General features: G+C 40.7%; 1 protein-coding gene across 2 annotated transcripts in view; it reads left to right on the top strand.

The window, feature by feature from the left end:
- Nucleotides 1–21956, top strand: part of Rgmb (repulsive guidance molecule BMP co-receptor b) — a 30250-nt gene extending 8294 nt beyond the window's left edge. For both annotated transcript variants that reach the window (XM_042690984.1, XM_042690983.1), the window contains exons 4-5: nt 4122–4630; nt 18694–21956. In XM_042690984.1, coding sequence (XP_042546918.1) covers nt 4122–4630; nt 18694–19362 — 1178 coding nt within the window. In that variant the 3' untranslated portion in view covers nt 19363–21956. The remainder of the gene's footprint in view (nt 1–4121; nt 4631–18693) is intronic.
- The last annotated feature ends 963 nt before the right edge of the window (nt 21957–22919 follow it).

Here is a 22919-nt window from a genome sequence, read left to right as displayed (position 1 = left end):
AATCAAAGAAAGGTTGGACAAATGGGATTGCATAAAGTTGCAGAGCTTCTGCAGGGCAAATGACATAGCTAGCAAGATCAATAGAAAGCCCACGGATTGGGAGAAGATCTTCACTAGCCATACAACGGACAAGGGTCTCATATCTAAAATATACTTGGAACTCAAAAAATTAAACCCCCCAACAACAAATCCTCAAAGAAACAACTGCCCAATAAATAAGTGGGCGAAAGACTTAAAGAGAAACTTCTCTGAAGAAGAAAGAAGGATGGCCAATAGACACATGAAGAAATGTTCAACATCCCTAGCCATAAAAGAAATGCAAATCAAAACAACATTGAGATATCACCTCACCCCAGTTAGAACGGCAAAAATCAAGAACTCTGACAACAACAGATGCTGGAGGGGATGTGGACAGAAAGGAACCTTACTTCATTGTTGGTGGGAATGTAAACTTGTTCAACCACTTTGGAAAGCAGTATGGAGGTTCCTCAAAAGACTTCACATAGAACTCCCCTATGACCCAGCAATCCCACTTTTGGGCATTTACCCAAATGTTTACAAACAAGACCACACTAAAGCTACCAGCACAACAATGTTTATTGCAGCATTATTTACCATAACTAAGATATGGAACCAACCCAGATGCCCCTCAGTAGATGAATGGATCAAGAAAATGTGGTATATATACACAATGGAATTCTATGCCTCCATCAGAAAGAATGACATTGCCCCATTTGTTAGGAAACGGAAAAACTTGGAAAAAATTATATTAAGTGAAGTAAGCCAGGCCCAAAGAAACATAGGTCCCATGGTTTCCCTTATTTGCAATATCTAGTATATGTATGAGTCAAGCGGAAAAGGTCCGATAATGTGATGTCAGGAAAATGAACACTTAGATATGTATTTTAATGTTTTTTTCTTTCATGCATGTGTTTCAAACGCATTTATAAGATTATCTCTTTGTTGCTTTGTATGACCCTCCCCCACAGTATAACCCCTGCTTTCACTATATTTGATGTCAGTATAACTTGTGGAGGAGATGGGGAAAAACCAGTTGTTTAAGGATACAGGTGGACCTGTTGCAACAATGAGAAGTACAAGTTGTCATGACCAAAACGAACTTTGCAACGTTGGTGCAGGGGGGGGGGGGGGGGGGGATGGATTGGGATTGGGGGGGAGGAGGGAGGCTGGGAAGAGATGTGAAGGAGGCTGCAATGCTTGGTAAGAAATGTACGCATTATCCTGCCCATGTAATTGTAACCCCTCTGTACAGTATGTTCACAAATAAAATAAAATAAAATTAAAAAAAAAAAAGATAGGGCTGGGAAGTTGGCTCAGTGGTAGAGCACTTGCCTTGCATGCCTGAGGCCCTGGGTTCGATTCCTCAGCACCACATAAGCAAAAAGAAAAAAGCCGGAAGTGGTGCTGTGGCTCAAGTGGTAGAGGGCTAGCCTTGAGCTAAAGAGCTGAGGGACAGTGCCCAGGCCCAGAGTTCAGGCCCCACGACCAGAACCCCCCCCCCAAAAAAAAATTAAAAGATAGTAATAATTTTGCTGTTATCTTATGTTGCAGTTAAAATGAATGTGAAGTCTAGGTATAATATTTTTCTTGTTTGGTCTTTCAAATGTTTAAATGATAGAGTTGTTATCAGAGTTTGTGGGGCTCCCCCTCCCCCCCCCACCCCCCGTTCTTCTAAGTAAAGCCAGAAATAGATTTCTGGCTGTTTATTTCAAACTTAAAAGCAGTTTGCTACTGAAAATATTAAAATGTCTTTCTAACACAATATTAGGATTAATGTTTGATGAATTTTCCCAGATGAAGTCCAAAATCTTGATAATATTCTGATATTTATTGAAATACATATACATGCATATATGCACATATAAACATACACATATATGGTACTAAAGATTGAACTCAATGCCTCATCAGGCAAGTACTGTACTATTTGAACCACATTCAGATAATTATGTATTTAAAAGTAAACCACTAAGACTGGTGCAAGTGGCTTGCGCCTGTTACCCTAGCTACTCAGGAAGTTGAGATCTGAGGATTGCAACTCAAAGCCATCCCTAGCAGGAAAATCCCTGAGTCTCTTTTTTTTTTTTTGGTAGGGGTAGGGGGTCCAGTCATGGGGCCTGAACTCTGGGCCTGGGCGCTGTCCTTCAGCTCTTCAGCTCAAGGCTAGCCCTCTACCACTTGAGCCACAGTGCCACTTCCGGCTTTTTTTCTTTTTGCTTATGTGGTGCTGAGGAATCAAACTCAGGGCCTCATGTGTGCAAGGCAAGTACTCTACCACTGAGCCACCTTCCCAGCCCTCCCTGAGACTCTTATCTCAAATTAACCACCAGAAAACCAGAAGTGGCGCTGTGGCTCAGGTGGTAGAGTACTCCCCTTGAGCTGAAGAGATGAGGGACAGCACCCAGGCCCAGAGTTCAAGCCCCATGACAAATCAAAAAAATAAAAATAAACCACTAGTGTTAGCCAGGAGTGATCCATGCCTGTAATCCTAGTTCTTGGGAGGCTGAGGCAGGAGGATCTGTAATTAAGGCCAGTTTGGGCCTCATGCAGACCATTGCAGAAAAACAACGAATGAGCAAACGCATAATCCACTGGCCTTAAATTTTCTTTTTTTTTTTTTCTTTTGGGTCCGGTCATGGGGCCGGAACTCTGGGCCTGGGTGCTGTCCCTCAGCTCTTCAGCTCAAGGCTAGTGCTCTACCACTTGAGCCACAGCGCCACTTCCGGCTTTTTTCCTTTTGCTTATGTGGTGCTAGGAATCGAACCCACGGCCTCATGCATGCAAGGCAAGCTCTCTACCACTGAGCCACCTTCCCAGCCCCTGGCTTCAATTTTGTAAAACACTTTATGCTTGGAGGTCACAAAGGTCATCTTAGTACCACCTCATTTCTCAAAGGAGAGGCCTAATCCAACTTGAGAAATTAAGAAACTTCTGTAGTTTAAAAGCCTGAAAAGAACTTAGTAAGACAAATATATATGACAGCTCATTCCCGTAAAAATCTGCAGTTGATAAAGTATTTCTCTTTCAGTAATTTTATTCCAATTTTGTGAAACAGAATTGTTAAACTGATTGGCAGATATGAGTAATGTAGTGTTCACAGTTCTTGTGATTTCTTTTTCTTGTGTTTTTATAAATTGTTATTTGATAGGCTGCTGACAAAAAAAAAAGTTAATTTGAAGGGTTGGTTTTTTGGTTTTGGTTTTCTTTTTTCAAAACATAGGGCGTTGTGCTAGAGTTATATGAATTTCTGGTTTGAGAGGAGAAGTAAAGTTGATACATAATTACTAATTCTCTGCTCTAAAGATCTCTAATTACATTTTAAAAAATTATAGAGGTCATCATTGATTTTGTATACTTTTTAATGTAGTGCATTTGTAATCTGCTTGAGAGCTGGTATGCTGAGGTGACAGCACTGGATGTTTATGAAGAAAAGTAATACAAGTTTTGATCAAATGAATCACTCCATTTTTTTTTTGTAAGCAGAGAATTGACATTTTTATAGAAACGAGAAAATTGTGACCATGTTTGTTGCTAACATGCCTCAAGATTTTCGCCCTAATATTCTGATCCTGTAACTTATGAGTAAAGTAAAAAAAATTTTTAAGTAATCTATACTATCATTTAGGATTTTACCCCTTCCCCAAATGTAAAGGCTTTAATCATAGTTCTTGCAAAGTGCTGCTCTTACAATGCTTTCCGAAGCAAATTACACAGTTTTAAAATCAAAACAAAGTTCATGTCTTCACCTTTGCATTAGTGCAAAAGAATCTTTGTCGAATTCTATAAATGTAGCAAAATTCATAAAATATCACTATCCCTTGTAATTTTAACCGAGGAACAGTAGACCTGACTCAGATTCATGCCTGAAGGCCCACGTTTTGAAGCTTTAAGCTTAACCCACTGCATGCAGCTTCTCTCACAGTGCCTTAACTTGAGAGACATGTAAGGATAACACAACCCTATTCCTGAAGGACTCTTAAAATAGGAGTATATGAACTAGAACAGACAGTTCCCAGAGGAGAATGTCAATGTCATTTTCTCATGTAGCTCAGGAAGTTATGAAGCATTTACACATGTTTGGTTTTTCTTCTTTCCCATAGGTGACTGCCAACAGCCAGCCCAATGCCGAATCCAAAAGTGTACCACAGACTTTGTGTCCCTGACTTCACACCTGAACTCTGCCATTGACGGCTTTGACTCTGAGTTTTGCAAGGCACTGCGTGCCTATGCTGGTTGCACCCAGCGAACTTCAAAAGCCTGCCGTGGCAATCTAGTATACCATTCTGCTGTGTTAGGTATCAGTGACCTCATGAGCCAGAGGAACTGCTCCAAGGATGGACCCACGTCTTCTACCAACCCGGAAGTGACCCATGATCCTTGTAATTATCACAGCCACACAGGAGCCAGAGAACACAGGGGAGGGGACCAGATCCCTCCCAACTACCTTTTCTGTGGCTTGTTTGGAGATCCTCACCTTAGAACTTTCAAGGATCACTTCCAAACATGCAAAGTAGAAGGTGCCTGGCCACTCATAGATAATAATTATCTTTCAGTTCAAGTGACAAATGTACCCGTAGTTCCTGGATCCAGTGCTACTGCTACAAACAAGGCAAGTTTACTTTTTCTTTTTCTTTCTGCGCATGACTTGCAGATGTTCAGTTCTTCAGACAACTTTTGAAATCTATTATAAATGGCCTAGTTTAGAGAAAACTTTGTCTTCTTGGAAAGCAATTACAGAGCTAGTAAAAGATTAAATAAAAATTGTTTAGTAGGGAATTCGTTCTAGAATGTGGGTCTAAATTTAAATGGGCAGTGATACGAAGAATAAAAAGTAAACATTGAAATGGAGTTCTCCAGAGAGAAAAGGCAAGCTTACTTAATGAAAAAAATGTGTCCCTTTTTTTCAGTAATACCTTTTGAGTGCATATGCGTGTGACTCTTAAGGAAATATGTTCAGATTTATTAGATAACTGAAGTGGGTGATCTGGATAAGGGAAGGTGTCAAGCCTAAGGCAGTGACCCATCAAGAAACATACTTTATTGGAGCTTTAAAAGTTATAGTGAATGGGGGGGGGCGCCGAGGGAGGGAGGGAGGGCGGGCGGCAGAGGGGGCGAAGGGGATGTGGTGGGTGAGGGAGATGGGAAGAGATGGTAAGGGGAAACAAAGGAAGAGGCAACAATGCTTGATAAGAAACGTACTCATTACCTTGCTCATGTAATTGTAACCCCTCTGTATGGTATTTTCACAGTTTAAAAAACAAAAAGTTATAGTGAATGTATTGGCCATGAACCTTGCTTCCCAGTGTCAAGCCCATAATGGTGTTTTAGTTATTAACTTCTTAGTGACCAAGGAAGTTAAAGACTTGAATGTTGTAGAACAATGATATATTCACCTCATGCAATGTCATGGCTGCAGGTTAACAGTTTAAATCAGAAGCTAAGGGAAAAGCTGGCAAAATTGAGTCATACTTGCCTTCCTGCCACTCAGTGTCTGTAGTCCATGTTTGTCTGTATCAAAGAAGCTGATAATGTACAGAGATGGTTGACACCAACTTCAGTGCACCATTGTCTTAGCAGACGTAGTTGGAGAGGTTTCTAGCTGCTGATTTAATTTAGTGCTGATTTAATCGTTATTAGATAAAATCATGATTTCTATTAGAATAGTGTTCTAAGTAAACCACTCTCTTCCCTTTCTTCCCCAGCCATAAAACTGCACACAGACCATCTCATCTTACTTTAATTTCCTAAGTATACTATACCTTAAGTTGGGTTAGATTGAAATACAGTTGACAAGGATCAAGCTTTTAAAATCCTTAAGACTATTCTTTGGATTCCAGGTCACCTTTCCTTATCTTAAAATGCATGGCATATTGTCTTAAATGAATTTAAACATTATTTTATGTGGCATTTTGTGAGACAGAAGGATTTTATAACACTTTAGGAGATACCTGGAGTCTCCTAGGGATGTCACAAATCTAAAAGTAGAAGTCATTGCTCTGAACAAAGATGACATGCACATTGGTCCAGACATCTTAGGGGATCTCCAAACGCTTTATCTTTTAACTCCCAGTAAAAGCTCAAGTTTACCTTTTGCCTTACCAAATTCTACAACTTACTTTTCTTCCTATGGTTTTTATATGTAAGCAAGTAATTTTTCATAGCTCTATCTCACATTGTGTATTTACTATAAATCATATTATGAAAATACACCATTGTGAGGTTATAAGATAGATCATAACCAAAATCTATTGTTGCTGCAGATTTGCAGGGCATCTAAAAACCTGAGAATAGTCATTGCAAATTGTCTTGGGAATGGGAAAGTTATCAGCAGTTGTTCAAATAATTAAGGACTTGGAAGGATCACTTCAGATTAAGACTACAGAGACTAATGAGAGCTGGTGCATTTGGAAATAGTATTTCCCATGCCTTCCTTCCAATCACACATCACTTCTTTTTGTCATTTGACTCAAAAGTTCTGTACATTTTACTGATGATGGTGAAAATATTTGAGGGACACCCAGTAACCCTGTACAATATTATATCAGTGGAACAATGCACACCAAGGTACTTAAAATGATTTCATTGCAGCAAATGAAAGTATAATTTTGTATTAGCCTTTTATTTGGCAACTAACAAAGGTTTTACCCATTTCAGAAAAGAAGAGAGGGAAAAAAAAACTGGTCTATTGGCCTGAATTCAAGAAGGCAAGGAGAGTGTGTGGCTCTTTAATTACACTATTCGAAACTATTTTGACACATCTGGTGACCATGTTGTATCAGAGGCAAATTGCTGAATGGCTTCAGGACCTCTCATAGTTGTTGGGAGTTTTTCATTATTGTTTTCTGCCCTTTCTTTCTCTTAAGTCTCTCCAGGGCCCTATAAGCATCTGAAAGGTTACTCTTGATGGTCTGTCTCAAGGTTGGTATGGTACATGCTGGTGAAACTAAGCAAAGGTCTAAAAAAACTGTAGTACACTCTTACCTACCCAGGGTCAAATAAACACTTTAAGAAGAAAAAGCATATGAGGTATAAAAAGCATGTCTTACAAAATAAGTTCTAAACAAGATCTGATTTTTCCCTTGGGTGTACTGTGTATAGTATACACATGTATTTCATAAGGATTTTTTCATGTGAGTCCCAGCTTGTGTTAGACTTTTTGTCACAGTGACAAGTACCTGGAAGAAACAGTTTAAAGAGAAAAAATTGTTTCAGAGGTTTCAGTCTAAGATTGATTAAAGCAGTTGCTTTAGGTAGAAGCAAGGCAGAATATCCTGGTAACAGAAGTACATGGCAAAGTCTTGTCATAATATGTTGATCAGAAAGCAGAGAGAAAGGCCAGAGACAAGGTTCTGTTTCTACCGTGTGCCCCTCCCTCTACCTACTTCCTCCAACTGGGCCCTACCTACTTCTGTCCCCTCCCTGTAATGCTATCATACATTGATAGGCCAGGGCCCTCAACAATCCATTCACCTCTCAATGATTAAATCCATCATCAGGAAGTAACATGTCAACAAGTTTTCTGGGGAGTGAGAGGTGGGCTGTAGGGATAGGGCAAGATACTTCCCCTAACCATAACACAACTTTACTTAAAACAAGCACATACATAAAGCAGTATTGAATAACCAGTATGGTAAATTGCAGATATTAAAGCATCCTTATGTGGCCAACGATGCATTGTAGATACTAAAGCAGCCTTGTATGGCCAAGTATTTTATCTGAACAAGTGTTGGCTGGCCAGGTTTTGTAGTGGAAATATTTTCTTTAAATACCCATTCATTTCATTGCTTTCATCTGTATACTGAAGCACAGGATCCAAGGTATTTTGCCGTGTCTGGTCACAAACGCAGCTCAGTTCTGGGAGCCTGATTTCTTAAGCCATTTTTAAACTTCGCTTAGTGAGGGCTTCCTGTTCCCAAAGCACTCCCCTTTCCTTCATCAGAAGTACACACAAAATCTAAGAAACAGAATGAAAGAACATGAAGTTATCTGTATTTTAAAGGTTGTAAGGGAAGCCTTTTTTTCCACGTGATAAACAATGATTTTGATTAAATGGTGATTTTTAAAAGCACATCAGCCTTCAATATGGTGTTGCTTCAACTCCCCTTGTCCACTGACCACTGCCCACTTCCCTGGGAAGGTAGGGCTTGTTTTACTAGCAGTCACGGTATGTGCAGGTTTGCTTTTTCAGGGCCACTGTTTTTGTTTATGCCATCCACTACCCTGCTTGTTCTCATGCTCTCTGGAGAATCTGTACCAGTTGGCCAGCTTGAGTAGACGTGTTCGTGAAGAGGAAGCCAGGGCAGGTTTTTCATCTCTCCACCCCAAGGCTGCCAGGGTTTCTGGCACACCTACACACCTTGGCTGAGATCCACATCAGCTCTGGGCCATCTTCCCCATCTTGGCTGAGAGAGGCAGCTGCAGGCATGCAGGTAACTGAGGGAGAGTTGAAATGAGAGGGACAAGCTTAGATCTGGCAGAGTTAGTTATCTACAGTGGGAGAAAGAGCAATTTTTCTTGTTGGGCGGGAGAAGGTATCCCACAGAAGACACATGTGAATAAATCCCCTGTGTCTCAACGTATTCCACAGGAACTAGCTCATCTGTGGAGATGTTTGGCTTCTCTCATTCTCTTTCACATTCTTTGCTGCCCTCCCAGCATCAACTCTAGTTTATTCTGTTTATCTGTGAGTGTCTACATAAACAGAGTTGCTCTATGAGAATCAGCCATAATCACAGAAAGCAATTGAGAAGTAAATTCTTTATTCTATGGAAATGATTTTGTACTTTATAAATGAATTCCTAGTAGCATATATTAAAATCAATAGAGCCAGGATTTATCTCAATTGTACAAATTTGCATAGCATGAATGAACACCAGGTTACATTTTAAAATTTTTAAATCATCTACGTTCTTTCTACTATCCTTAATTTCATTGAAACAAAATAAGAAGTAGAGGAATTGATTGGAACAACATCCGGCCTTATTCCAGATCTTCTATGTATTTTACTGTGCTTCTTCCTTGAAAAAGAGGAAAAAGAGTTTTCCCTAAGGCAGTGTGAATTTGGAGAGTGAGTGGGCTCTTTGTGCTTGACCAAACCAGATGACTGTTGGCCTAGTAAGTGGACATGCTGGGGTGTTGTGAATGTTCTTGCCCCTGCCATCATCTGCCAGCTCCTGATAATCCCATGGGCAGTACCCAGTGCCTGTCAGAAGCAGTAGGCCCTAATGGGCACATCAGGAGTGTTTATGTATTTCCTATTTCTGTAATAATCCCTTAGTCTCAAATTCTACAGATACTTTCTCAGAAGGTCCTTACACTTTCAGTAGAGATTTAGAGAAACAGTGTTGTTTATGGTTTAATACCTTACACAAGTTCTATATAACAGTTCGCCATTGAAATGAAACATCGGCCTGTTTATAGACTCCTAGATCATGAGGTGTGTCCACTTTTCTGTGCTGATTGACCCTTAGCGTGTATGTATTTTTTCTGCAACAGCATATGGGCCTGTTAATCAGTGTTCTGGATCATTTTCTGTTGGTTACAAAATCAGAGCCAGACATGCCTGCATTGCAAAGGCTTTCAACTGTCATTTAAACATATCTCTGGATCAAGGTTTGAAAATCTGTCCTCTGTTGACCTCAAACCTAGTACAGTTTTTGGAGCCAAGTTTTTATAACCCATTATGTTTTTAGTATGTCTGCAAAGACTATGTGTGCTATGGATTAGTGATTCCTATTAGCTTTATAGACTAAGATGTTCCTTCTCCCATTGGCAGAATTGTGGTTGCAAGGTAGGGACATTACTGTTCTTGTATGTGACAGTGTTGTGGAGGTTAGGGAGAATGACATTTTCTTTGAGAATATATAGAGAAATCGTTTTTCTTCCAGATACACTGTCTTATAGATACATTTGTAAATAATCCTTATAAATGTCAAATTTCTTACTTGTTTTTAGGAAAATGTGTTTTACAGGTAATTCTTGCTTTGGGGGATGTGTTACTTAAAATTTTCCTAACTTTATATCGTGATGCTAATAGAGTTGATTGAGGCATACTGGGAACCAGTGAGAAAATGCCCTGCTCAGTCTAATCAAGTGTCCGATAAGTGTGAGATTCATTTCGTGATCTGCAGCCCTAAGTATTAAAGGAACCACTGTGTGGGAGACATGGAGCGACTGTAGCCTCTGCTTCAGTCTAAGCACGTAAATTTGCAAGAACCAGCAGAAAAATATGGATCTGTATATTTACTCAGAGGTTTACGGAGTACCCTTGTAGTGGGCTGATTCCAAGAGATTATTTATTAGCAAGTTGACATGAGTGTCATGAACAGGAAGGAGAATAGGCCAGAGAGATCAGCTACAGGTTAGCTCACATGATTTCCCAGGGCATACCCCTTCCTAAGTTGGCTGCTTTTCCAAGGGACAGTTTTTACTCCTGGGACTTGGCATAGTTTTTTTTCATTTTACGCAGTCAAGATGGCCCCTCATGTTTATCTTTCTTTATGTTGATAATCATCTGTCTTAATTAATCATTTTTCAGGGTCCCATCTCATTGTTTAAACCCTCAGGGAACCATACTATACATGCCTTTTTCACCTTATTTTAGAAACAATTCTGATATATTAAAGAATGGATTTTAGAAGCATAGATCTCAGCTATAATTTCCGGAGCCAGTGTTCTCATTTGTCCTTTCCTATTGCCTATAAGGCTCTTGTTTGTACTGGATTATAAGATCATAGTCTCAGGAACTACACCACTTTATAATAGTTTCAATAAAGTGCCTGGAAGTAAAAAGATTTCCAAGTACTTGTGGTGAAAGAAATCAAGGAAAGGAGAAATTATTAGCTAGATAATAAACCTGTAAGTGTGAAAGATCATTCATTTTATAAGGTGTATTGGCCCACTTTGGTTATTCTTTCTGCTATACTGTCACACAGGTATATCTTTATGCTTTCCATGTGCTTTTAATTACTTTAGATAAGCCAGGTGCTGGTGGCTCACACCTGTAATCCCAGCTACTCAGGAGGCTGAGATCTGAGGATCACACACAGTTCAAGGGCAAGAAGGTCTGTGAGACTCTTGTCTCCAATTAACCAGCAGAAAACCTGACATGGTGCTGTGCCTCAAAGTGGTAGAACATTAGCCTTAAGCAAAAGAGCTCAGGAAGAGTACCCAATCCAAAAAAATAGTAATACTTTAGGTAAGAAGTCATTTACCATCTTTGTAATCTCCCTAAGAGTGCCACTGCTTCTTCCCAGATGTGGTTTGGAAGGAGGAAGAATCCTTCAGAATCCTCCATTTGTAAGTGAAATTAACCAAAGGTCTGTCCAAGCTAGGCAGGATTCCATGAGGGTGTGGTGGGCCTTTGCTGCTTTAAAACAAATCCACACTCCTCCATATTTTAAACCAGAGGCAGGAAGCCAAGTCTGATACACAGCTGAGAGTCAGAACTTGTTTTTCTGTCACATGTCCAAATGTATCTCTCTGCCTGGTTAAGTTTTCTTTGAGTCAACATTTTGAGGGAAAGGGGCAAGAAGGAAACACTGGATAGTGGGGACTTTTTTTTGTTGGCTTCCATTAATGCTAACCAAACAATTTCTGCCTCTGTGGAATGTGGCATGTAAAAGTAGTTACCTACAGTGTTGAACAATGGATACTGCTACCTTACCCATTTTGTCTTTATTTGTTTTAACTGTAGTAGAACTTGCTCTTCCACTGTTTTAAATTTTGTGTTCTCATGCGTGGAGTCACCTAAGGACTTTGAAACTCTTCAAGTTTTAAGTGTTAAGTAATAAGAGTAGCTAACACACATCTAAAATGCAAGCTAATAATGGGACAGCCTTGCAGTAAACACCTGGTACTGTTGGATCAAGACAACTCAAGTGAAACTGCTTCTGTGGATAGTAGAGGAGGGGGGGGGGGGGTGTGAGAGAGAGAGAGCTAGAACTCAGGACCCCCTACTTGCGCACCTCAGCTCAGAGAAGGGAATTCTTTTTTATGCTCCACTTAGCAGGATATTGCAAGAGTTTTGAACCAAAAGAACATTTATCTTAATTCTGATGGAGTTGTTTCATGTGGGAACATAGTATGTGCACTGTGGATTGAATTGATATGACATCATTAACTACTTCTCATCTGCTGTGTGGTGATTGTAGAGACTAGGGAAGGGGAGTTTCATCTTTCCACTCAAGGTATGTGACATTCATTTACATACATGAAGTACTGCCAAGAGAAAATGTCTTGGTGAGTAGCATTCCAGTTAGCTGGCGTTTTGAAATACATCGTCACTGCTTCTAACCTCATTCCTGAGTTCCCAAAGACCCTGTTTTGTTGTTCTTGGTGGTAGTGACTGCGTGGTTGATTGGGTAGTTGTTTGGATTTTTTGTTGCTCTTTCCACCTTTCTGTGACCCCCACTTTTTTTTAGGGGGAAGGGCCTGAATTGAATCTAGAAGTGACCAGGTCTGTGTGTACTGTAAGGCCTTCACACCCTTTTATTTGGTTATGTACTTCCTTGTGCTGAGCAGCGATCAAAAGGGTGATGGTTTCCCTCCCATCAATTTGGGGAATAACAGTGATGAGCCTAGGCCTGGAGCATTTGCCTAAGGTTCCAGCAAAACTCCAGATCAGTGTCTCTGCCCCCTACTTCCATCAGGAGGTGATACCTGGAGGCAAGAGCTGCTGGGGCAGATTCTGGCATGCTGAGAGTTACTGCCAACAGCTCAGACTCTCAACATTGAGAAATGCTTCTGGCCTCTAGTCTGAAAGGCTGGGGCAGCCTTGGGTTATAATAGTGTCTACACGTGCTTGCTTACCTTCACCTGTAGAAGCACCGTGACTTCCTACGTTACGTGTTACAGCCTCCTTACAGTGCAAAGTCTAACCCTATCTATCAGACAAGCCGAGGAAGAATTCCTTTTGGAATTGTTACAATAGCCAAGACTTACAAGCCTGAAGACCCTTTCTCCTCAAGCTTGACACAGGACTCTAGCCAGTTTCCCTGCCTCTTGTTTTAAGTGTATAGAAATGATTCCTGAAAGTTGTCAGTGCTTGTGTGCCTGTCCCTTTCATTGTCATTCCTAGACCAGCTTCTTCACTCTTGGAGTTCTTTCTAGCCAATGAGCTCCATGCTTCACTGGACCACCCTAGCAGCCTTTAGCTGTGGGTGTCCTTACCCTTTGGTTTAGCGGCTGCTTCCTCTATTTGCTGCCAAGTACCCCTCCAGCAGTCAAGGCAGCCCCTGTTCCTGCATGTATTTATTACCTAGGGCAACACTGAAGAATTAAGTATGATCATTCCATTTCCTTGGATCTTATAAGTGCTCTGAGAAGAGATCACTGTGGAAACAGTCTTAAGGGTTGAGAAACCCATGTAGTTGGTATCTGTTTTGAAGGTAGATTTCTTAATTTCATTTAAGCCCTAAAAGAAGTCTAGGGTAGACATATGTACCCTTAGTATCTTCTCCAGTAAAAGTATTTAATACCTTGTACTGTTTATGAATCTTTAAGCTTTCTGTATGTCAGATATTTGATATGTAGGCTGAATACTAACTGTAAAATTATATTCTGGCATATTGAATTCACAGATTCCTCACATATGTCTTCCTTAATTATTTGGAAAAAATGCCAATAACCTCACATATTTCCAGCTCAGTATATTTTTTCGTTGTTTTGTTAAATTTGGTACATGTGAAAAAAAAAGCCCTCTGGGTTTTGCATGGAATTATTTAGACAGAAAGTCATTCTAAATAAATGTGTGTGGTTGGTATTTTTCTCCCTGCCCCACAAAAGGAAGACAGGCAGACGTCTCCTCCCCATTTTTTATGTAACCAAAGTAGACTTGCCTCCCTGCCACTCCATCTGACATCCACTGTCCACTTACCCTGGGAGGACCAGGGAGATACCCGAGAAAGGTTCTTTCTTGGGACTCTGTTTCCTTTGGGGGCTTTAGCAGCTTCCTAGTCACTCATTTCTCAACTCTCAGAAAAAACAACCATCCAAAGTAGAATTTAATTGTGTTAGGGATAGAGATAAAGCCTGCATATTTCTTTTTCTTCTCTGAGGTTTATACTTTTGTTAGAATGGTTTTGATGTTCTTTTTAGAGGACTGCTTGTCAAGGCTGTACATTACATTTATGTGTAAGACCCAAGAACAGTCTTAAACTTGTTGTTAGAATCTACTGGGTTTCTTTGGGTTTTTGTTGGTTGGTTGGTTGGTTTGGGGCTTGTACTCTGGGCCTGAGCTTTTTTTGCTCAGGACACTCTACCACTTTGAACCACAACTCTACTTCTGGTTGGTGGTCTATTGGAGATAAGAGTCTCATGGACTTTCTTGCCTGGGCTGTTCCAGATCTCAGTCTCCTGAGTAGCTAGGATGACAGGTGTGATCCATCAGCACCCAGCTGAATCTACTGTTGTTTTTAAATATATATATACATATATATATAATTACAGTCAGAAATGACAAATAAGCTAATTATATAAAATAAAATTTATTTTAACTTCACATAAGCAAAATTTTAACTAGGTTTATATTAAAATTCTATCTATAATTCAAGCTAATTTGTATCTACTGTAGTTTTCAGTCCCATCCTAACCCACAAGTTGTTTGGTTTCTCATTCTAAAGTTCAGTTTTGATATTTGAAGATTCTACAAAGGTCCTTGTACTTTCAGTGCTAACTGGTCTGATTAAACACTGATAAATGTTCCCTCCAAAATATATGCATGCTAATTAATACAAATCCTTTGGAGAATTCTTTACTATCAACCATTGTGCAGACTGGATTCAGTGACTCACACTTGTAATGTGAGCTCAAGAGGCCAAGGTTGTGAGGATCACGGTTCAAAGCTAATACTTAGGGGAAAATGTTACTGAAACCTCTATCTCAACAACTAGGCCATCTGCGGTAGTGCATCTTCTGTAAGCTTAGCTATTCAGAAGCATAAGTAGGAGGATAGTGGTCCACCAAACTAAACAAAAAGCACAAGACCTCATCTGAAGATAACCTAAAGCAAAGAGAGCTGGAGGTGTGGCTCTAGTAGTAAACATATGCCTCTAAGTGCAGGGCCTTAGGTTCAAGCCCCCCTTCTCCCTTCCCCAAATACCCTGTGTGCAGCATTTTGCAAGGCTGTTAGGATGAGGAAAGAGATCTCTGTATTTCGTGGAGAGGTAGTGGGTACTTCCTGGGGTACTTCATTTTCACATAATGTACTTTTGTTTGTTTGCCAGTGGAAAGGAGAAGCGGGTGCCTCTTAATTTTGATCTTTCACAACAAACCTTCTTAAGGTATTCTGCCTCTTCTGTGGAAAGGTTGATTTGTAGCTGCTGTCTTTTTTCTCCTAATAGACCTTGTGGGTGGCAAAGATCTCAAGGAATGAAACATTAAAAATGAATGAGAAGAACTAGAGTAGTTTCTGTAAGGTGGGGTGGAGAAGGGCTGAAGGGGGAGGCTTAACAAAAGGCATTGATGTTTTAAATGCACAGAAATGCCATCTATCAATAATAAATGGTGTGGCATAGAACAGATGTGCCAAATTGAGTTATTACAGTATATGGATTAGTTCTTGGAGGGTGGGTGAACCGCAGAACTGATGATTTTAAATTTTTAAATGTTGTATGAAAGCTTTAGAATACAATTTGGAATTTTTTTTTTTAATATTGCTGTGATGGCTGCTATTTGGAAATAGAAAATGTTTGGAATTTCTAAACCTTCCAAACATCCAATTAAATTTTAACGGTTTTTGAAGTAAGAATTTTTAAGAGCGAACGAATCTTAACTTTCTAAGAGGAAGCTGGTCTGAAAATGAATTTCTTGCTCTTCACAGCTGAGTGCTTGCTTTTTATGAGCTTGCATTGTAATTGTTCTGAGGAATGAAATTCTGTTACCAAACTCAAGTCATATGCAACTATTACCCAGACTTTTTTACATTTACATTGATGATATATCCAGATACTTGTTCGGTACCTCTTAATTTAAACTACAGAGGTGATCTCAGGAAAACTGGCTCATGTTTTGGGATCAATTCATCACCTCAGCTTGTTGATTGCGTAGATAATTCTATGCAGATGCTTTGTGTGAGAATTCTCTCACTCAATAGGACAAAGAAAAGGAACATCAAGAGAAGTATTGCCATAATGCTCTCATTGAGAAAAACACTACTAGCAAAATGGAAAGACACCAAAATCTGAAGTAAATTATTTCAGAAGTGCAGATGCTAGAGAAGCAGTCAGGCCTTTCTTTATGTGATATTCTCGGTAGTGTGGTATTTTAGGTAGGGTCAAAGGCATAGCAGAGGACACAAACCTGAGGTGCTTGAAAGGACTCTTGTGGGATTCCTGAGTTGAAATGGGTGTGCTTAATGAAAAAAACACAGGTGTGGTTTGACACACAGAACTATTTCACTCATCTTAATATTGATTTAGATTGTCCTTTTGGAAACTTGTTTGGAATTGAGTATCTCTGCTTTGTCCTAACAGAAGCAAATCGTCTTTGTTTAAGTGCTGGTTCTTGCTAATAATGCTGTGTTGATTAAACTTGAAGTTTATTAGACTAGAAACTAATAGTTGTTGTAGACTTTATTCAACCTTTGAGTGTGTTATGGTTGAGGATAGTGACTATATAAAAAGTCCATGACTCTATTTTTATCACCTCTATTGCTAACCTTCACCCTCAAGGTGTAGAATTTACTTGAGGTAATCTTTTCACCTGCAACAGATCCTAGTGTGCCTAAGAAAGAAAGAAAGAGAAGGAAGGAAGGGAGGGAGAGAGGGAGAGAGGGAGGGAGAGAGGGAGGGAGGGAAAGAAAAGTACTTGTCAAACTGATTTTAGAACCACCAAATAAATCTATTTTATAGTCCCATTAGATATCTAGCTCAAAACCCCATTCACTCTGGAAGGTACTATGGTTGGATGCACAGCAAATTTCCTGAAATCTCTAGTTCACCTCCTTTGAGTTGTTAAGATGATGTTGAAATATGAGAAGGCTGGTAGTGAAATCAAATTGTGACTAAGTAATTAGGAGGAGAGAAAGCCCAGCATTCTCTCATAGCACATTGTCTGGCTTTTAGTTGCAGCTGCAAACAACGGATATGAGTTTAACCAGTTGTTACAGTGCAGCTGGTTCAGATCTGGCTCTAAAACTGGCTGAAGTAAAATGAAATGGCTGGAAAATTCCAGTCAAGTAACACCAGTGGGAACATGTGGAATTAAATAGTGTGAGCAAATGCTGGCTGAGCTGGGGAAAGCCTTCAGACATAAACTTGACGGTGGTAGAAAGGACTTGGGGGGGGGGGGGGCGTTTTCTGGCATTTTTTAACAAGGGTCTATTGTGATTAGTTCCTAGCCAGAGCTAGAAGGGTGTTTGCACCAATATCTATCCGCCTTCCTTCTTGGCTGAAGTCACCTGATCACTTTGCAAAAGGAAGAAGGAAGAAGCTGTTTTCCTCAATTACCAAGTACAGCCCTTTCCCTCTCTGTGTGACCCTGAAACCCCTGTCTTCCTCATTTCCTTTCTCCCCCCACCATGTTGGACACAAAGGTGTCTGAAGGTTCAAGTGTTTTTTGGTTTGGGTTTCTTTGTTGTGGTGGTGGTTGATTAAATAGTTGTTCCAGTTAAAGAATTCTACAGGGGAAAAAAGGAGTTTGCTGCAGTGAAGCCTTTATATTTTCTGGGAGACTTTTTCATTCCCTTGGGGCTGTGAGGTATTGAGAGTTGATAGGGAAGCTGCTAGAGGAGTTGAAGGACCCTGCTGCTGTTTGAAGAAAACATTTGCTGTAACTAGGTTTGGAGTCTTTGGTCTCTGCCAACGCTTGGGAGCTGTATTTGCCAAATGATTTCCATGTCACAGGGATTAGCTGGTAATGTGAAACGTTTGATTAAGGGCTTAAGAGAAATCTTTCCTGAGTCACATGATTGGTAGCTGTTGCTGACACTCCCTCCACCCCAATTCTCCTTCATTGCTCGATATTGATACTGTTCATAGTGATGAATGGATATATATGGGGCTAGGCTAGTGAGGAGTCTTCACAGAAAGCAACTTTCCGGCCAAGATAATGTTCCCTAAGTCTTACAGGTTCCTTTTGGGTTTCTATGTAACTTAGACAGGAAGCCAGAGCCATGGCTTCTGCATTTGGGGAAGGAGACAGAAATTCAGAATAAAGCCAGGTGCCGGTGGCCCATACCCGTAATCCTAGCTACTAAGGAGGCTAAGATCTGAGGGTGATGGTTCAAAGCCAGCCTGGGCAGAAAAGTCTGTGAGATTCTTACCTCCAACAAACCGCCAGAAAACCAGAAGTGCTGCTGTGGCTCAAGTTGTAGAGCGCTAGCCTTGAGCTGAAGAGCTGAGGGACAGCACCCAGGCCCAGAGTTCAAGCCCCACAACCAATAAAAAAAGAAATTAAAAAAGAAGAAAAGAAATGCTTATATCCCAATAACAACACTGTTGTTTCTCTGTCTTAGGAAAGGGAGTTCGTTTTTTGTTAATGTTTTTTTACTGATTCACATTTCCTGGATACATGTTAAATTTTCATTCTGAACACACGGGACTTTTTATTTTCACCATTTATTTGTGAAGCAGCACTTTTTGAATTGAAGTTGGAGATTCTGTCTCCAGCCATTCAACTCCGAATGGAGTTCTTCCTTCCCATGTGTTAAACTTGCCCGTGTTTCTCCCACAGATCACCATCATCTTCAAAGCTCACCATGAGTGTACTGACCAGAAAGTGTACCAAGCTGTGACAGACGACCTGCCAGCTGCCTTTGTGGATGGCACCACCAGTGGTGGGGATGGCGAAACCAAGAGCCTCCATATCGTAGAGAGGGAGAGCGGGCGGTACGTGGAGATGCACGCCCGTTACATAGGCACCACCGTGTTTGTAAGACAGCTGGGTCGTTACCTGACCCTTGCCATTCGAATGCCAGAGGAGCTGGCCATGTCCTATGAGGAAAGCCAGGACCTGCAGTTGTGTGTGAACGGTTGCCCTCTGAGCGAGCGCATTGATGACGGGCAGGGCCAGGTGTCTGCCATCGTAGGGCACAGTCTGCCTCACACCTCCTTGGTGCAAGCCTGGCCAGGGTACACACTGGAGACTGCCAACTCTCAGTGTCATGAGAAGATGCCTGTGAAGGACATCTACTTCCAGTCCTGTGTCTTTGACCTGCTCACCACCGGTGATGCCAACTTCACTGCCGCAGCCCACAGTGCCTTGGAGGACGTGGAGGCGCTGCACCCGAGGAAGGAACGCTGGCACATCTTCCCCAGCAGCAGCAACGGGACTCCGCGCAGAGGCAGCAGCCCGCCTGGCAGCCTGGGACTCACATGCCTCATCCTTCTCGTGTTTTTGTAGGGTTGGTCGTTGGTTTTTGTTTTGTTCTGGTTTTGTTGTTGTGGTTGTTTTTATCTATAACAAAGTTTTAAAAATATATATTGTCATAATATATTGAGTGAAAGAGTATATATGTATATACCATGTATATGACAGGATGTTTGTCCTGGACACCACCAGATTGTACATAGGCGTTTGGCTGTTTTCACATAACATTGGATGTAGTGTTCTTTTGCTTGTATCAATTTTGTTTTGCAGTTTTGTGAAATGTTTTATAATGTCCCTGCCTAGGGACCTGTTAGAAAGCACTTTATTTTTTATATATTAAATATTTATGTGTGTACCTGGTTACTATGTATACTACACATACAAAGACACCATACACAGCATTCCCTTTGCAGGTGACCAGTTGTTTGTAGCTATTCTGGCTGTTCCCTCTTGCCCTTCCCATTGCTACTGATCTGTCACCAGCCACGTCCTGGTGGAGTGGCCTCCTTCCCTCTGAAGGGCGTCTTTACCCCTTCTGCCCTCTCGAGAGGACAGTTATCTCTTCCACTGTAAGTGCTTTTGACTCTCACACACTGAGCCCCATAAGGAGTCCTCTTAACAGCTGTCTCTTTTTCAGAATGCAGAAGGATGTCACTGCAATCTTTGCTCCTCTCGATGCTGCTTGTCCATATGAACACACATGGTATTTCAGGTTGACGCATCTGAAACCACTATTACTGTAGGAATAAAAAGGTCTGGTGATGGCAATGTCATAGGGTAAATACCAGGCTTCTTGTCAACTTCAGTAGAGCTCTTAGACTTTATTTCCCCCTGTGCCCTGGCTTAAATTGTAACTTTTTTCTCTTTTAACTACTCATCATTAAACAAAAACATGAAATCATACATTTACTAATAACCATGCCTTGTTTTTTGCCACTGTAATTCATGGAGGCCCATATATTCTTTATTTTTTTTTCTTTGGCTATTTGGGCCTCAAGCACCATTGTGCATGTCCACCCCAGGAAGCCCTTCTCAACCAAGGACTGGACTCTGCTAGTTTTTCTGATGTGGAGGCCCAGACTTTATCACAAAGCTCTCCAGTCTTCCTTGCCACGTCCCTCTCTTGTCTTCCTCACAGTCCTCGGCCTGTGTCTATGCATCATGACATAGTAGAGCACTTAGGACAGAAAATCTTCCTTGACCTGACTTGGTGAGCACTTAACTGTGCATGCTCACTAGTCCTGATGTTCTTGCTGAATATTGTGTGTCCCAAATAGTTTTTCCTTCCTTAGATTTCTCCCTCTTAATTGTAATTGGATATCAGTTGTTTAGGTTGTTTAGTGAAATCCCTCAGAAGTAAAATGATCTTGATTTTTCACATCCATTGCTGACGTCCCTTGCAAAAGGGAAATAAGAAAAGGAAGCGAGAATAGCAAAGTTAACTTCAGAATAGGTAGGCTTAGGTCGTGACATCTAAATGTAAATGTTCAGCTTGAAAAGGTGATGCAATTTGTACTTCTCATAATTTTAGCTTAATGTAGACCAAAATAATGTTTTCATTTTGGTTCATCCATGCCTTTGGCCTATTGACCAGTGGCACTGGCAGAAGCCCGGGCTGGCAGCAAAGAAATCTCATTTTATGACATTCTACTTCACATACCAGTACAAAATTCACTGGTGGAATTGTGAGTTCACCTCAAGGTCCAAGCCTCTGCCTCTGATGATGGTAGAATAATCTTAGCCAGCTTGGTAGAAAAAAATGAAGGCACCCTGATTCTTACTCTGGAAAGGTTCAACTCCGAAGAGGTGGAACTTAACTCTGAAATATCCTTTAAAATCCTATTATGGAAGCTAGATTAGGACTGAGCTCTGAACCATAGCTGCCTGTATTCACCGGTAGAGCCACGTGCCAAGTTCAGAAGCCGTCGTGAGCTAGCAGTGTCTCATAACTGAGTAAAATAGGAGGGAAAATATAGAGGATAATTTTAGCCACTGTATGTGTACAAATTGTGTAAAAGAAGTAAAATCAATGATAGACTTTTCTATGTCCTTTTCAGAGTGAACCAAACAACCCCCTCTCATAGTTGGGAAAACAAAACTGGGTTGTATTGTGTGTCCTTTAACTGGAAAATGCATAAAGAGCACCATGCATTGCTAGCATTAGTGGCAATCTGCTGATTGATTCTCCCTTTATCATTGTCTTTGTAAAAAACGTTTCAGTCCCCAAGATAACTTGGAGATACAAGCCTTTCTCAAGATAAGGACTGGGTTTGGATTTTGTAGGTCCTAGAGAAAATGTTGTGTACGTGTTGTTCCACGATACCCTTCTTAACCAAGATAATGGCAACACGTGGATAGGCTGTAGCAGTCTCCCAGGAGAGCTTAAAGCATGGGGGAAACACTGGGTTTTGCAGATGCTCCACATGGCTGTCTTTAAAAGACTCAAAATTTTTGTCCTCCGTTGTGCTTGAAAACCCCTCTTTTCCCCAGTGTGTTGAGTCTTTAGAAAGAAATCTTTAGATGTGGTTCATAGGAATATGAATAAGTATCTGTAAGACAGTGTGCAGTGTGTAAATACTTTAAATTATTATACTAGAAAAATAAAAGTTACCTACCATGCTGTGGAATGTTTGTTCTGTGATTATAGTGACACCTGCTGGTGAAGCTGGGAAACAGCTGCGGAATGGAGGGGGGCATTACAAAATCTCAATAGTTACTGACAATTTGTACTATTTGCTCACTATTTACTACTGCTATAGTTTTCTTTTGTTTTCTTATAAGCCTCAAGCTGTTGCAAATAAACCAGCATATGAGATTGGTCCACTGATATTGTCCCAAAGATCTGTCTTCTGAGTGGTGTGTAGATTTCCACACTAGGGCATTAAGGGCCAGAAGGACACACTGGGCAGAGTGGAATCTATGCTCATCCTCATTAGAATGCTAAGTAAATTAGTTAATTAAACAGTCTGTCAGCTGAAATGTCCCAAAGTAAATCCCCCAAACTTGCATAAAGAAAACCCCAGAATAGCCTTTTCTAATTGAAAGGTTTTGTGGATGGTGGTATTTCTATAAACACTTTTAATTTCAATAATGAAAATTAAGTCTAACTCAAAGTTGTGTGTGTGTGTGTGTGTGTGTGTGTGTGTACGCACCCACTTTGAACTTGGCCCAGACAATGCCCCTGAGCTCTTTTGCTCAAGGCTAGTGCTCTACCACATAAGCCACAGCTCCTATTCAGCTTTTTAGTAGTTTATTGGAGATTATACAGTCACAGACTTTCCTACCTGGGCTAGATTTGAATCGCAATCCTCAGATCTCAGCCTCTCGAGTAGCTAAGATTACAGGCATGAGATACCACCAGTACCTGGCCCAATTCCAAAATACGTTTAAAAGTTGGTTTTCTGGTACAAGATTGAATATACAAGACTAAACAACAAATCAGTTTACCAAGTACAATTGTACCTGCCATAAGTAAACTTTGTTCTTTCAAAAAATAGGATTCTATGCACTAATGTAACACTGACAAGGGAAAAGGATGCTACCTGAGATCACAGAGGACCTCTGCAGCCCTCTAACAGGAAGCAGTAGTA

The sequence above is a fragment of the Dipodomys spectabilis genome, unplaced genomic scaffold, assembly GCF_019054845.1.
Source record: "Dipodomys spectabilis isolate Male_0828 unplaced genomic scaffold, ASM1905484v1 ptg000140l, whole genome shotgun sequence".
Taxonomy (NCBI): Eukaryota; Metazoa; Chordata; class Mammalia; order Rodentia; family Heteromyidae; genus Dipodomys; species Dipodomys spectabilis.
The sequence above is the reverse complement of the archived record's forward strand: the minus strand, read 5'-3'. Positions and strand labels throughout refer to the sequence as shown.